The 16,624-nt window shown below is 40.5% G+C and overlaps 1 protein-coding gene across 3 annotated transcripts in view; it reads right to left on the reverse strand.

Moving 5' to 3' along the window:
• The window catches only part of epg5 (ectopic P-granules autophagy protein 5 homolog (C. elegans)), a 152,436-nt gene that overhangs the window by 126,016 nt on the left and 9,796 nt on the right, over positions 1-16,624 (reverse strand). For all 3 annotated transcript variants that reach the window (XR_009446190.1, XM_059648804.1, XM_059648800.1), the window contains exons 4-6: positions 9,776-9,912; positions 8,931-9,038; positions 750-823 (exon numbers count right to left, since the gene is read on the reverse strand). Coding sequence is in view for 2 of the 3 variants with exons in the window: in XM_059648804.1 (XP_059504787.1) it covers positions 750-823; positions 8,931-9,038; positions 9,776-9,912 (319 nt within the window). In the remaining variant the exon portion in view is untranslated. The remainder of the gene's footprint in view (positions 1-749; positions 824-8,930; positions 9,039-9,775; positions 9,913-16,624) is intronic.

The following is a 16,624-nucleotide window of genomic DNA, read 5'->3' on the forward strand; positions in this document are numbered from 1 at the left end:
CTACTAAAATTTGCCAAGTAAGGGTAATAAAAATTAGAGAGTTGAATATTCAATGCTATTAATGGATTAAAATAGTTCAATGAAGACCTATTATAATTTTTAAAAACTTCCTTTTTAAAAACAGATGGCAGCAGCAAGGCAGTTTTTATTGCCCATTCCCAGATGTTCAGAAAGATGTCACAACAGCCTGATCAGTTTGGAATAGCTAAGTTAGATTTTCATGACAATCTGGTAGCGATAGTGCATAAATTTCCAGATGAAGATATCAACACTTTAGGTGTTGTATCACATCTCCAGGTTTTTGGTGCAGACCCTTAAATCAGCTGTTTGTTGTGGGCTTTGGTTATTACACGCGCATTCATAGCTCATCCCTAACTACCCAGAAGCAGTTAAGAGTAAAATACATTGCTGGGGTCTGGAGGAGTCAAGCATATGTCGAGCTAAGAATGACAGATTTCGTTCGCAAAGTCCATTCGGAAGCAATAGACCATGATAATGCGGGGACGCTTTTTATCATTTACTCAATAATGTCATTGCCCAAGCAGCGAGCACTTCACATTACAAGTGAAGTCGAGCTGGATCGGTCTCCTTGAGGTAGTTTAATTCTGTGCTCATGCCAATGTAGGCTGCAGTCATGGACTTTCATGAATGACTCATCAGCTGGTGGGCAGGAAACCAGTGTATGAGAAGGCTAAGGATTAAAAATATATTGAATATTAAAGAAGTCTTGTCAAGTCACAGACACTTACTTGATTGGTGACAGAAGGCAGGCTAGGGCTTGCATAAAGAGAAAGATGCCTGAAGGATTATTGAATATTGTTATCTGAAACAGAAAAAAACTGGATAAATTGTCATCGTGTATTTCACTATAGGAAGCATGCACTGCATTATAAGTATGTACCAGTTATGGCACATCCTGGCTTAATTTTCTGTATATTCTGCATGCTGAAATGTGTGCAGATAAACACCATATTGCCCCACAGCAATTTCATGATATTATACATATGAATGCTTAAACAATCATCTGAAATGCCTTTCTTCTTGGGATATTAACGTACCTGGAAAAGCAGGCATTTATTGTTCATCCTGTTTCTTGGAATAAGGTGATAGGCCATGTTGTTGAACTGCTGTCATGTGGTGAAGGCGGCTGCACAATACCTTAAGGCAGACAATTCACGGACTTTGGAGGATTTGAAGGATTATGAATTGAGCCAGACATTGTGCAACCATTACCAAACCACATCATGAATGACATTATGTCAAAGCAGCTAGCTGCAGGTTGCTAGCATGAAGACTCAACTCTAAGGAATTTTTGAGGCAATGCATATCCTGGTCCCAGGGCAGTCTCCAATAATTATAACTACCTCCCTTTGTATGATTCTAGTTATTTGAGAATTTCTTTCCACTCACACCTCTTCCCAGTCAGTCCAATATTACTTGGGTTTTTTTGGTTCCACTCATTGGAATGCTTCTTGTTTTGACACAAGCATAGCAATCCAAATCAAATCAGACTTGTTAACACTGGATCTGCAAGACAGTGAAATTAAAATATTCGATAATCTACAAAAGTGGTCAATTGTTCCTAACGAGAATTTATAGGTAACCGATCTTGGACACCAAGTTTTTAACTCAAACAAAAATTAACAATTTATTATTAATAACATAATTTTAGCAGAACAAGACAATTTAATTAATATTTAAAATCTAAGCCCAATTCTCCTTGATTACTAACCCCACTCTCACACTTCTAGACAGGCGGTTAAGGGATATGATTCTTTTAGTTATAAAATGTAAGTTGCCAGTTTGATAACTGTTTTAATGATGAAAAACTAATCTTCATGCAATGTGATGGTTGTATTACAGGCAAATAGCATTGTATCTTGCTTGAATTCTGAAATCTCCAGAGATGACTTCTTTCCTTAGGATTGTCATGAAGTTGATAACTGGAGTAAAACCAGAGACAGTAAAATGAAAAATCCCAGTCTAGCTTCTTCCAAGGCAACACTGCTTCCTGCCCAAATAATAAGTCAAACCAGTTCACCTTTTGACTTTTCTTCACCCCCCCCACCCTCAAATATTCTGTGGCTGGCTGGCCAGCACCAGTCCTCCCTTGACTGACCAATTCAACATCCAACAAACTGCCAACCCCTGAGTATAGCCACATCTCAGTGTTGGTTCATCTATGCTGTTTTTTAGAGCAGTACTTGAACGGTGTTATCTCTGCAGGCCAGTTCTCAAAAGCAAACATTGATTTCTTGTTCACTCTTTTTTTTCATGAAAACAAGCTTTGTTGACAGTTCAATTCTCAGTTCCAAACCAAAAAATGAGGGGAAAAAAGAAAATTAATAATGGTCTGAACAATTCGTTGAGATCAAGGCCAGTCACTCTTAACTCACCATTTGGCAATATAAATGGCACAAGTTTTTAAATTGCCATCACATATTCAAGTTAGGACTCACTGTAAAACCAAACCTATTTTCCAAACAAATAAATCAGGCTTTAAGTTTCTACCAGCAATATTTTTCTTACATATTGCACTGAATTATTATACAGATGCCTTGGAAAGATACCTGCTACAGATGCCCTTGCATTCACAGATTTGCTGACTGCTGGTCGACTCTAAGTATAAATTCTAATACTAATCAGTTTCCTTGTCAGGATAACCTAAAAACTTTGCTGGCATACAAGGTAACAAAAAATTACTTCCAACAGCATCAGTTTGTCACACTATACTCTACACACTCCAAAGATCATCCTCCGCCATTTCTGCCATCATCATCAGGATATTACCATAAAATAGAACTTCCCCTTGCGAGTTTTGAAAAGATTTGTAGCTCAGGTTGAGGTTCTGGATGTGAGTTTGCTCGCTGGGCTGGAAGGTTCATTTTCAGATGTTTCGTCACCATTCTAGGTAACATCCTCAGAGCCTCCGGCGAAGCTTCACCGGAGGCTCACTGATGATATTACCTAGAATGGTGACGAAACGTCTGAAAACTAACCTTCCAGCCTAGCGAGCAAACTCACATCCAGAATTTCCCCTTCTTTCCCTGATCAGCATTCTGTAGGGACCATTCCCTCCAATACGCCCTGGTCGCTCCTCCATCACTCCGAACACCTACACACCCTCAATGGCTCCTTCCCACGCAGTAACTGAAAATGTAACATTTGGCCTTTCATCTTCTCTTCCCTGTCCAAGGCCCTAAATGCATCTTCCGGACAAAACAGTGTTATGCTTGTACATTTTAAAAAAATCTAACCTACTGTACTCAATGCTTACAATGAGTTTTATCTGTACTGACAACAGAAAATCCAGGTTGGGCAACCACTTAGTTGATACACATCACTCTGTCTTTAAAAATAACTGTGACTTTCCAATTGCTTGCCATTTCATTACACCATCTTCCTCTCATGTTAACTTTCTAAGTTCTAAGTGTGCTGCAGTGCAGTGCTCCAGTAAAACTCAACACAAGTTGGAGGAACCACACCTTATTTTCTCCTTCAGCAACTTACAGACTTCAGGACTCAACACTGACTTCAGGACTCAACACTGACTTCATCAACTTCAGTGCATGAACACTTTGTCTTGTTTCCTTGGGTTTGCTCTCGACAACTCATACTAACTATTAGACCAGAAGATCAGAAAACCAATAGACAGCGAGAAACTTAGAAGCAAGTATGCAAGGAGATCTCAGATACTTGTCGAAAAATAGGGTTTTAATGGTAGGAGATTTTAACTTTCCAAACATAGACTGGGGCTGTCACAGTGTTAAGGGCTTGTATGGGAAGGAATTTGTTAACTGTGTATAAAAACACTTTCTTATTCAATATGTAGATGTACCGCCTAGAGAAAGAGCAATACTTGACCTTCTGTTGGGAAAACAGGCATGGCAAGCAACTGAGTTGTCAATGGGGGAGCACTTTGGGACAAACGATTGTAATTTGATTTGTTTTAGACTAATTATGGAAAAGGATAGAACTGATCAAAACCTTAAAGTTCAGGATTGGAGTCAGGCCAATTTTGATGGTATCAGACAGGAAATTTCAGAAGTTGATTGGTAAAGGTTGTTCACAGGTTGGGACAGTTGAGAATTGCGAGGCCTTTAAGAATGACATAACTAGAGTCCAGAGGCCGTATGTTCCTGTTAGTGTGAAAGACAAGGTTGGTCGGAGCAGCAAATGCTAGACGGCTAGAGAAATTGAGACTCTGGTCAGGAAAAAGGAGGAGGCATACATCAGGTACTGACTGCTGGGATCAAGTGACTCCCTTGAGTAATATAAAGGCAATAGGAATATACTTAAGAGGGAAATTAAGATAACAAAAAGGAGACATGAGATAGCTTTAGCAAACAGAATTAAGGAGAATCCAAAGAGATTCTATAAACACTTTAAGGGCAAAAGAGCAATTATGGAAAGAGTAGAGCCTCTTAAAGGTTAATGTGGCTATGTGCGGAACCACAGGAGATGGATGAGATACTGAAAGAATATTTTACATCAGTATTAGCTGTGGAGATGGAGGTGGAATCTAGGAACTTGGGGAAATAAATAGTGATGTCCTGAAGAGAGTTCATACAACAGAGGTGGTGGTGCTGGAGGTCTTAAACTGCACAAAGGTAGATAAATCCTCAGGACCCAATAAGGTGTTTCCAGAACTTTGTGGGAAGCTAGGGAAGGGGCTTCTGGGCCCTTTGCTGAAATAGCTGCATCATCAATAGGCACAGGAAAGGTGCTGGAAGTCTAGAGGTATGCTAATATGGTGCTATTATTCAAGAAAGATTGTAAGGAAAAGCCAGGGAACTGCTGAACAGTCATACTGGACTCAAAACAATAACTGTTGTTTGCTTCACAGATGTTGCTAGATCTGAGTTTATTTAGTGCTTTGTTTTTATTTTAGTCCTCCAGCATTCACAGTACTTTGTCTTTATATGGTCCACCCTACATTCATATTGTCCTTTTTGTTGGTCTTTCAAGAGGTGTGCTGGCTATTTGTTGCCCATCCACTACCACTCTTGGCATAGCTTAAGGGAGTGAGCCACTGTCTTAAGCACTGCAGTCCATGTGATGTAGGCCACCCAGAGTGCTCTTAGGAAAGGGGTTCCAAGATATTGATCCAGCGACTTTGAATGAGCAGCAGTGATAGTTCAAAGTTATGCTGGTGTGTAACTTGGACGGAAAATTGCAAGTGGTCATGTTCGTACACATTTGCTGGCCCTATCCTTCTAGGTGAAAAAAGTTGTGGGTTTGAAGGGTCCTGTTGAAGGTGCCACGGTGAATTGTTGCAGTGTATCTTACAGATGGTACACACTATATATTTATGTCCAGGCTCCTGTTTGACCTAATGCCATGAGACTTCAGCTTTGTATATAAAACATGACGTTGAGGTTCTGGATGTGAGATTGCTCGCTGAGCTGGAAGGTTCATTTTCAGACGTTTCGTCACCATTCTGGGTAACATCATCAGTGAGCCTCCGACGAAGCACTGGTGTTATGTCCCGCTTTCTATTTATCTGTTTAGGTTTCCTTGGGCTGGTGATGTCATTTCCTGCATTGGTGATGTCATTTCCTGTTCTTTTTCTCAGAGGATGGTAGATTGGCTCCAAATCAATGTGTTTGTTGATGGAGTTCCGGTTGGAATGCCATGCTTCTAGGAATTCTCGTGCATGTCTCTGTTTGGCTTGTCCTAGGATGGATGTGTTGTCCTTCCTCATCTGTATGTAAGGATACGAGTGATAGTGGGTCATGTCGTTTTGTGGCTAGTTGATGTTCATGTATTCTGGTGGCTAGCTTTCTGCCAGTTTGTCCAATGTAGTGTTTGTCACAGTTCTTGCAAGGTATTTTGTAGATGACGTTTGTTTTATTTGTTGTCTGTATAGGGCCTTTTAAGACAGACAAACAGACAAAACGGGCTCAGAAACCATAATCACTCTCCCCGACATCAAAGACATTTCCGAAATGACTGCCAGACTACCCGGGCCTCTTGGCATCAGGGTAGCCCACAAACCCACCAACACACTAAAACAGCAGCTAATGAACTTAAAAGACCCTATACAGACAACAAATAAAACAAACGTCATCTACAAAATACCTTGCAAGAACTGTGACAAACACTACATTGGACAAACAGGCAGAAAGCTAGCCGCCAGAATACATGAACATCAACTAGCCACAAAACAACATGACCCACTATCACTCGTATCCTTACATACAGATGAGGAAGGACAACACATCCATCCTAGGACAACCCAAACAGAGACACGCATGAGAATTCCTAGAAGCATGGCATTCCAACCGGAATTCCATCAACAAACACATTGGCTCCAAATCAATCTACCATCCCCTGAGAAAAAGAACTGGAAATGACATCACCAATGCAGGAAATGACATCACCAACCCAAGGAAACCTAACCAGGTAAATAGAAAGCGGGACATAACACCAGCGCTTCGTCAGAGGCTCACTGATGATGTTACCTAGAATGGTGACAAAACGTCTGGAAATGAACCTTCCAGCTCAGCAAGCAATCTCACATCCATAGAACACCACATTCTGTAAGGGAGTTTCTTGTCTGTTTAGTTTTATATCAGAATTCCACATAATTTTATTTTCTGTAGTTTTATTGCTCTATACCGCTTACAATGCAACCTATCATCAGCAAACATTGAGAGATGGGGAACCACATAAATTGTTAATAAATATGAATTGTTGATTTACACAAATCTTTGGGCTATCAAAAGTCATACCTTATAATTATTCTGTCTCTTGCCACTCAATGACCTCTAGCCAGTTCAATAATTTGCCTTCAGTGCCATGAGCTTTATTTTTAGTTAACAGTCTCGTATGAGACTTCAGCAAATGCACCCTGGAATTCCATACAATTAATATCTACTAACTTGAGACACATCTTCAAAAAATTCAATTGGGCTTCTCAGACATGAAGGGCTTTCACTTTCTTTCACAATGTTGACTTTCTCTGATCAGTTGAAAACTTCAACGTGTTTCTTTTTAAGATTTTTTTTTAAGATTCCCTACAGTGTGGAAACAGGTCCTTCGGCCCAAGAGGTGCACACCACCCCTTGAAGCATCCCACCCAGATCCAGACCGAGACCCCTATAACCCACTGACCCCTGAACACTATGGGAAATTTAGCATGGCCGACCCACCTAGTTTGCACGTCTTTGGGCTGTGGGAGGAAACCGGAGCACCCGGAGGAAACCCACGCAGACACAGGGAAATCAGTCCATTCTTAATTAGAGATTTAGCTAATTTCCTGACAACTGACACCGGTCAATAGATTGTTCATTCCCCGTTGGCCTCTCTTTAATAGTGAAGTGACCTGTGCAATTTTCTAATCCAAAGAAATGGTTCCTAAATCAGGGCAATTTTGGAAAATTGTAATGTTTGCACTTACCCACTTTTAAATTCTGGGAAAGAAACCATTTGGAACCGTCAATTATTTTACTGCCAATATTTTGAGTAAATTAACTCTGATGAATCATCAACTCTAATTCAATATTAGTATGGCATTATGCCATAACCATGCTGAATTCCAGTTTTGTGTTCACTTTTTCTTATTAGCATTCATAGCTTTTTAATAAACTGAATTTAAATTACCAAAGAGCCATGGGGGGACTCATCGTCTGGCTTATCAGTCTCCTCTATATTACTAATCCAGTGACATAGTGTCCAAACCCTTATATCCCAGCAACCTCTGTAATCCATCTGAAGGTCTGTTCGCTGAATAACAATGTAGGACAAATGTTGACTTTTCCTATGTAATTATTGACAACAATTATTAACAATGATTGGCAGAAGTAGAAATTATAATTATGATGTTATTTTTGAGCATTGAAAAAAAATCCGCAAATATTGTACAATTAGGTAAATAAATGAAAAATTAACCACAATTGGTGGATTCAATTGCTAAGAGAAATTATGCAGTGTTGTGGTGACTTGTTATTGAGTTAGGAAAAACCTTAATGAGATTTCTGAAATGTATCTGTTCCAAGTACAATTTATAAAGCATAGGGATAGCAGGTTTTCAGAAGATTTGTAGCTCAGGTTGAGGTTCTGGATGTGAGTTTGCTCGCTGAGCTGGAAGGTTCGTTTTCAGACGTTTCGTCACCATTCTACGTAACATCATCAGTGTGCCTCCGGTAAAGCGCTGGTGTTATGCCCGACTTTCTATTTATCTGTTTAGGTTTCCTTGGGTTGGTGATGTCATTTCCTGTGTTGATGTCATTTCCTGTTCTTTTTCTTAGAGGGTGGTAGATGGGCTCCAAATCAATGTGTTTGTTGATGGAGTAACATCAACTACCCACAAAAAGACATGACCCACTATCACTAGTATCTTTACATACAGATGAGGAAGGACATCACTTTGATTGGGAAAACACATCCATCCTAGGACGAGCCAAACAGAGAAACGCACGAGAATTCCTAGAAGCAAGGCATTCCAACCGGAACTGCATCAACAAACACATTGATATGGAGCCCATCTACCACCCTCTAAGAAAAAGAACAGGAAATGACATCAACACAGGAAATGACATCAATAACCCAAGGAAACCTAAACAGATAAATAGAAAGCAGGACATAACACCAGTGCTTCACTGGAGGTTCACTGATGATGTTACCTAGAATGGTGACGATACATCTGAAAATGAACCTTCCAGCTCAGCGAGCAAACTTACATCCAATGCATGGGGAATTTCAAATATTAAATACTGTGTGTATCAGATTTAAAAGACTTTCGACTTTACCAACCACCAAACGTTGACATTTGTACTGGAAGGTATTACTAATATAACTGTCACAAATCCGAATTATCATAAACATTACAGAAATGGAAAAAGTAATTTTCTTTATGAATATTATGAATATTACACTCAAAACAACAGGAAGGTTGCAGTAGTTTCATGCACAGAGTAAAATCATACCTTTACAAATGGGGCTGCCCATTTGCTCACACCTGCCGGACAGTGAAGGATGTGATTCAGAATAAAGAGGTGATCAGCCGAAGAGCCAACTCGGTGTAACACTGCAACCTAAAAGGATTAATAATTAATATCTCTCACACAGTTTCAGAGCGCATAAAATAAGGTGTTTTCTAACAATCATCTTTTTCCTCCTTTGTTAAGATGAAAATGTCACAAAAAATATTTTTTCTAATTGCTTATATCTGTGACAAGGATTCTTACCATTTTTCAGAAGCTGTTCTGAAACCTCAGCTTTTCACCATCTGCATGAAGTAGTTGCACTAAGGCATAAGCAATTGTATATTGTGGTGAAGGTTCATAATACACTATTATTACGATTTGAAAATTTGGGTTTTACAATGGAAAATGACACATGGGTTTAAGCTTGATTTGTATTTCTATATTAAGTGTGAAGAGAGAAACACAGAAATGCAGAAGTAGGCCATTTGGCCCATTCAGTCTGTTCGCTGTTCAATATGATAGAGTCATTGATGTCTACACTCCTGAAAAAGTCCCTTCAGCCCACTTTGCCACGCTAGTCAAACTAACCACCTAACTATTCTAATTTCATTTATCAATTCTTGGCCTACACGTCAGAACGGTGAATGATATTTAACAGTTAAATTATGTGAAACGAGCAGAGGTCAAAGACACTGAAGTTGAACACTAGTTACAGGAACTATTAGGATCCAGTGGTGATGCAGGAGATGAGAACTATCATGAAACAAACGCACTGAGTTCAACCCACAAAAATATACTTCATGAATGGCAATTTAATAATAAGGCCCAACATTGTAATTTCATACCAATTTCTGTAGCCAGAGAAGAATGTCACTGTGGAACTGATCATCTTCAATTGTTCTTCGGGTAAAGCTAAACAGTACACTGATGTTTTCTTTTAAAAGCTGCAGATCTGAATGGCTGCAATCTAGTTCTGGATCATCTGCACAAAATAAAAAGAAAACTATCAGACATAATATTGGTGGGTTAAACACTAAACAAAAGAACTGTGCTCTGGAGAAGGGTCACTAGATCTTATATGTTAACTCTGCCTTCTCGCCACAGATGGTGCCAGGCCTGCTGAACATTTCCAAAAATTTCTGATTTTGTTTATGACATTGGTAGGTTTTTTTTGGAACTATCCTCAGTGTCATAAAATTGAACTTCCAAATGTTCATTATTTCTACATAAAGTTAAAGTCATTTTTGAAAGTGAAATTTCATCGAATAGAAGAACAATAGATTTTATTTTGTCTCTTTTTTCACTTATCCATTATTATGGGTAGAACTAGGCACAGGTAAAACATTGAAGTTGTGCTTCTCGGATGAGTATAATAGAATTCCACAAAAACATACCTACCAAAGTTGGGAAGAATATTGCTAATAGCCTAAATGGCTGGCTGAACTGTCAATATTTAACAGCATGACAAAGGATTTTTCACTACTTGTGGAAATTACAATCAACTGAAGTGACATTCATCTTGTTAGATGGTAAATACCAAATGCTGCTATTTGCATTTGCACGTGGAATTTAACCAAAACTTTGTAATGTAAAGTTATAAAGTTAAGGTAAAGGCAAGATAAGTTTATTTTATCTTTCTTGGTGTAAAGGGACAGAGATGATAGATAGGGCAGTGATGTGCACCTCCTGCCAGATGTTGGCGATCAGGGAGCAGTCTAGTGTCCCTGACGACCATGTCTACAGGAAGGTGACCAGCGGTAGCTTTTCACAGACTGCATGGATAAGTTGAAGCAATAGCTGAACACACTGAGGAGCATAAAGGGGGCAGAGAATGTGATAGATCCGAGTTACAGGGAGATGATCACACCGCAAATTTGGTTAGGTCAATGGGTAACCGCAAGGAGAGATGGGCAGGTAGTGCAAGAGTCTCCTGTGGCTATTCCCCTTTCTGACAGGTACACCATTTTGGATACTATTGTGGGCCATAACCTCTCAGGAAGTGTAACAGCAGCAGCCAAGCCTGTGACACGACAACTGGCTCTGCCGTAGAGCACGGTTAGGCAATGTCCGAGAGAGCAATAGTAACAGGAGGCTCAGTAGTTAGGGGTACAGACAGCTGTTTCTGTGGTTGCATCTGAGACTCCAGGATAGTGAGATACCTCCCTGGTGCCAGGGCCAAGTATGTCTGAGCAGGCGCATGAAACTCTCAAGTGGGAGGGTGAACAGCAGTGGTCATTGTGCACATTGCTACCAATTGCATATGTAGAAAGAAGGGGGAGGTCATGTGGAGCGAGTACAGGGAGTTAGGAAAGAGACTGAAAAGCAGGCCAAAAGGGTAATAATCTCCAGGTTACTATCAGTGCCACGTACTAGTTAAGCAAGGAATAGTAAGATAGCACAGATGAATACATGGCTAAGCAGCTGTTGCAGGGGGGACAGATTTTCAGGATCTTGGATCATTGGGACCACTTCTGGGGTGTGAGTGACCTATACTAGAGGAACAGGTTGTACCTAAACTAGAGGGGAACTGATATCCTCGGAACAAACTAGTGCTCCTTGGGAAGGTAGAGTGGCAAGGCCTGAGAATCAGAGTAGCAGGTCAGCAAGTGGAGGGATTGAGGGTGAAAGGAAGAACAGGCAGCGACAGGTAAATGAACACAATGGAACTGATGGGCTGAAGTGTGTTTATTTCAATGCAAGGAATATTATGGGAAAGGCACATGAGCTTAGAGCCTGGATCTGTATGTGGGACTATGATGTTGTGGCCATTACACAGACTGAGTTGAGAAGAACAGGACTGGCTGCTGATCATTCCTGAACATTTCATTGCTTTACACAAGATAGAGAGGAAGGTAAAAGAGGTGGTGAAATTGCACTACTAATCAGGGGGAACGTCGTGTTTGCACTCAGAGATGACATATGGGAGGGGTCATCCACTGACACAATGTGGGTAAAGCTCAAAAATTAAGATGGGTGCAATTATTCTTATGGTATTATACTATAGGGCCCTCAACAACTACTGAGACAATGAGGAAAGATGCAATAACACAGAGTTGTCATAGTGGCTGAGTTTAACTTCCCCAAAATGGACAAGGACTTCCTCAGAGCCAAAGGCTTAGACAGGGCAGAATTTATTAGGTGCATCCAAGAGGGTTTTTTGAAACAGTGTGCGGATAATTTAACTAGCTGAAGGGCCATATTGGGCCTTGTGCTGGCTAATGAGCCTAGCCAGGTGACTGACCTTTCAAATGGGACAGCATTTTGGAAACAGTAATCACAAAACCTCAGGTTTTAAGATATCTATAAACAAGGATAAGTCAGGACCATGTGGTACTAAATTGAGGTAGGGCAAATTATGTCCATATTAGGCAGGAGCTATGGAGAGTTAACCGGAAACAGCTATTATTGGACAGATCCACATTTGACACATGGGAAATGTTTAAAAACTTCCTGATCAGAGTTCAGGACTGGCATGTTCCAGTAATGAGGAAGAACAAGGAAGGCAAGGTCAGAGACTCTTGGATAACGAGTGAGATTGTGAATTTAGTCAAAAAGAAAAAAGAATCACATGTAAGATTTAGGTAGTTAAAATCTGGTAGGAGGAATACAAAGAAAGCAGGAAAAAAGTCAAACAGGGAATTAGGAGACCAAGGAAGGGCTATGGAATGACCTTGGCAAGTAGGGTTAAAGAGAATCCCAAGGCATTCTACATACACACAAAAAATAAGAAGATATCTAGGGAAAGGATAGGATCACTGAAGGATAGAAGATGGAACTTGTGCTTAAAGAGGAAGAGGATGGGAATGAGATCCTAAATGAATACTCTTCGTCAGTATTCACCCAGGAGAAGGATATGGAGGTTAGTGAGATTGATGTTGAGCATGCTAATATACTAGGGCATTTTGAGTCAAGAGTGAAGTGGTAATGGGTTCCTTGAAGAGCATTAATTTTGATAAGTTCTCAAGGGCTGATTGTATCTACACCAGGTCAGTGGTGAGAGACTCAAGGGAGAAGATTGCTGGGGCCTTGACCAAGATCATTCTATGCTCGCTAGTCACCAAAGAGGTCCTGGAGGATTAGCAAGTAGTTAATTTTGTTTCTCGTTCAAGAATGGAAATAGGATAATCCAGAGACTACAGGCTGCTGAGTCTGACATCGGTGATTAGGAAGCTATTGGAGAGGATTCTTAGGGATAAGATTTACATGCATTTGGAAACGCATGGCCTAATTCGGGACAGTCAGCCTGGCTTTGTGCAGTGAAGGTCATGTCATACTAACTTGATTGACTTTTGAGGTGGTGACAAAGATGATCAATGAGGGTAGAGCAGTGGATGTTGTCTACATGGATTATTGTAAGGCTTTTGACAAGGTCCTCACGATAGGTTCATTCAGAAAATTAGGATGCATGGGATTCATGGCGATTTGGCTGGCCCATAGAAGGCAGAGAGTAGTGGTGGAGCATAGTGTTTTTCTGACTGGAGGTCCATGACTGGTGGTATTCTGCAGGGAGCCTACTCGGACCTCTGCTGTTTGTGATATCTAAATAACTTAGATGAAAACATAGATAGATGGGTGAGCAAGCGTGCACATGACACAAAGATCGGTGGAGTTGTGGATAATATAGAAGGTTGTCAAAGATTACAGTGGGACATAGATGGGTGGAGAAATTGCAGGTGAAGTTTGATTCAGGCAAGTGCGAGATACTGCACTTTGAGAGATCAAATTTAGAATCCCTACAGTCCAACAAGGCCACACCAACTATATGAAGACCATCCAACCCAAACTCACACCCCTACTCTATCCCTGTAACCCTGCATTTCCCATGGCTAATCTGCCTAAACTATATATTCCTGGGCGTTATGGGCAATTTAACATGGCCAATCCACCCTACCTGCACATCTTTGGACTGTAGGAGGAAACTGAAGCACGAAGAGGAAACCCACGCAAACTCAACATAGACTGTTGCCCAAGGCTGGAATTGAACCTGGGTCCCTGTTACTGTGAGGCAGCAGTGCTAACTACTGAGCCGCCATGCAAGTAAACAGTTAGTGGCAGGACTCTAAACAGCATTGATATAGAGGGATCTTGGGGTTCGAGTCTATAGCTCCTTAGAAATAGCCACACAAGTAGATAAGGTGGTAAAGATGATGTATGGCGTGTTTGCCTCTATAGGTCAGGACATTGCGTACTTGTCACGTTGAGACTTTATAAAACTTTGCTTATGCTGCGCTTAAGGTACTGCATTAAATTCTGGTTGCCATATTTCAGGGAAGATGTAGAGGTGTACCGGGGTGCAGCCTGATTAGAGGGTATGAGCTATAAGCAGAGGCAAGAAAAAGTAGGAGTGTTTTCTCTGAAGGGGTAAAGGCTGAGGAGAGACTTGATAGAAGTCTATAAAATTAAGAGATGCGTAGATAGGGTTGACCGCCAGAATCTTTTTCCTTCAGAGTTGAAAAGTCTATGCCTAGGGGACAGCATTTAAAGGTGAGAGAGGGAAAGTTCAAAGGAGATATCTTTTACATAGAGTGGAATGAGTCTGGAACATGCTGCCAGAGGTGGTGGCATGTACAATAGTGGTGTTTAAGGAACTTTTAGATAAGCACGTGAACATGCAAAGCATGGAGGGATAGGGACTAAGGGCAGGCAGAAAGGATTTAGTTTAATTTCGTGTCATGCACGGCATAACATTCTGGGCTGAAGAGCTCATACCTGTGCTGTACAGTTTTATGTTCTATGTTTATCAGTTGGAATTTGTGACAGTCCGTTCCTTCTCTGGCAGCATAGCAGAAACACAGAACTCTGCAGCCTGTATCCTGGTCAACTCACTCATGACCCTGCCCATATGGATCTACATTGGTTCTGTATCACTACTGCCAATTTAAAATTCTCATCCTTTTAATTAACAAAAGATAAAAAACATGCAATTATACTCTTCTGATAATTATCCTATATAATACTTGCTGGATGCTGAAAATATGTTTAATATGGCCAAATTGTTTTCCGATTCAAGAAGAGCTTCAGTCTTTGTTTCATCAAGTACATAACAGTCTGCACAAAACTCTGGCAACTTCATGCAATAAACTCAGGCCTGCTGAAGATACATTTTTGAGTCCGGTCAATTGCTCCATAAGAGGTTTGAGTTTGTTACTTTTATGGGAGTTTGTTCACACTTCTTTGTAAAGACTTGGATAATATCATAACATTAGTTTTTTATGATTTGTGTTGAATTCTTAAAACGTTAACTTGAAATACCCAATGTCAGCTGAACTAACACTTGATGATTCAATAAGCTACTTTATTGCACAACGAGGAAAATCACAGAAACATTACAGCTTAGAACATTCAGCAGTTGTGTCTGTGTTTGGTGTGTGCAAAAGCAACTCCCCCAGTCCAAGTCCCCCACCTTTTCCTCACAGCCATGAAAACATTTTTTCTCGAGATAATTGTCCAATTTTATTCGGAAAGTTTACATGTAACATGACAATTATAATTAGATTTACTTGATCAAAGAGTATAGCTTCGTTCCAATCACAATTTGGACTTATTCAGTGTTTTCTCCTTGGGGTGGAAAAGAATGCCAAGATACTTCACAGAAGCACGGTCTGATAAAAATGGCACCAAGCCAAAGGGAATATTTGAGTAAGTGACTAAATATTTGGTCAAAATAGTCACTTTTTAAGGAGGGTCACAAGGTTGTTTCGGGCAAAGGGGGAGAAATCCAAAGCCTGCGGACTTGACAGTTGATGCGGTTGTCGATGGCATAATAAAGAGTAAATGTATTGGGCCAAGAACAGTGTTATGTGGGACGATTATAGAGCTCAAGATGTTTGCAGAAATAGGAAGAGGTGAGGTCATGAGGGGATTTAAACATGAAGATGAGTTCTTTACCACAAGATATAGGCAGAAGTGGTTTAGACAAATTAATGTTTACAATGCATGTACACTGATGTTTACAGTGGATGGAAAGCACTGGAGTAATTGGAGGTAATAAAGACACAAGTATTTAGAATAAGTCTGAGGAAATAAGAATGGGGGTGAAGGTAGGCTGGTGATGGAAGCAGCAGAGGCAGTTGTTGAGATGGAAAGGTTATGAGCTTAGTTCAGGGTCAAATATGATATAGCTCTTGCGTATAGTTAGGTTCAATTTAAGATGATGGCCAGGGATAGGAATGATTCAGTAGCAAGCGAATGGAATGTGATTGAGGTCGAAACCAGTGTTTCAGTCTTCTAGATGTGGGCAACACAGCTGCTTCACAGCGCCAGGGACCAAAGTTTGATTCTACCTTTGGGTGACTGTCTGTGTGGACTTGGCACACTCTCTCTGTGTCTGTGTGGGTTTCTGCCAGATGCTCTGGTTTCCTCCCACAGTACAAAGATATGCAAGTTAGTTGGATTGGCCATGCTAAACTGCCCATAGTGTTTGGGGTTATGCAGGCTAGGTAGAGTTACAGGGATAAGGCAGGGTGGGATGTTATTTGGAGGGTGGTGTGGATCCATTCCACACTCTAGGGATTCTAAGATTTAACTGGAGGATATTACAGTCATCTAAGGCAGGATGTTGAAAAAGTAGCCCAGTTACGAGTATAATAGGTACAGTATTAAAGTGGGTGACTGGTGTGAAGTACAGATCATAGAAAAGCTTCAAGATGATGCGTCAACATTTCTGGCTCGTACCTCTTCTCATATCTTTTTCA

The sequence above is a fragment of the Stegostoma tigrinum genome, chromosome 1, assembly GCF_030684315.1.
Source record: "Stegostoma tigrinum isolate sSteTig4 chromosome 1, sSteTig4.hap1, whole genome shotgun sequence".
Taxonomy (NCBI): domain Eukaryota; kingdom Metazoa; phylum Chordata; class Chondrichthyes; order Orectolobiformes; family Stegostomatidae; genus Stegostoma; species Stegostoma tigrinum.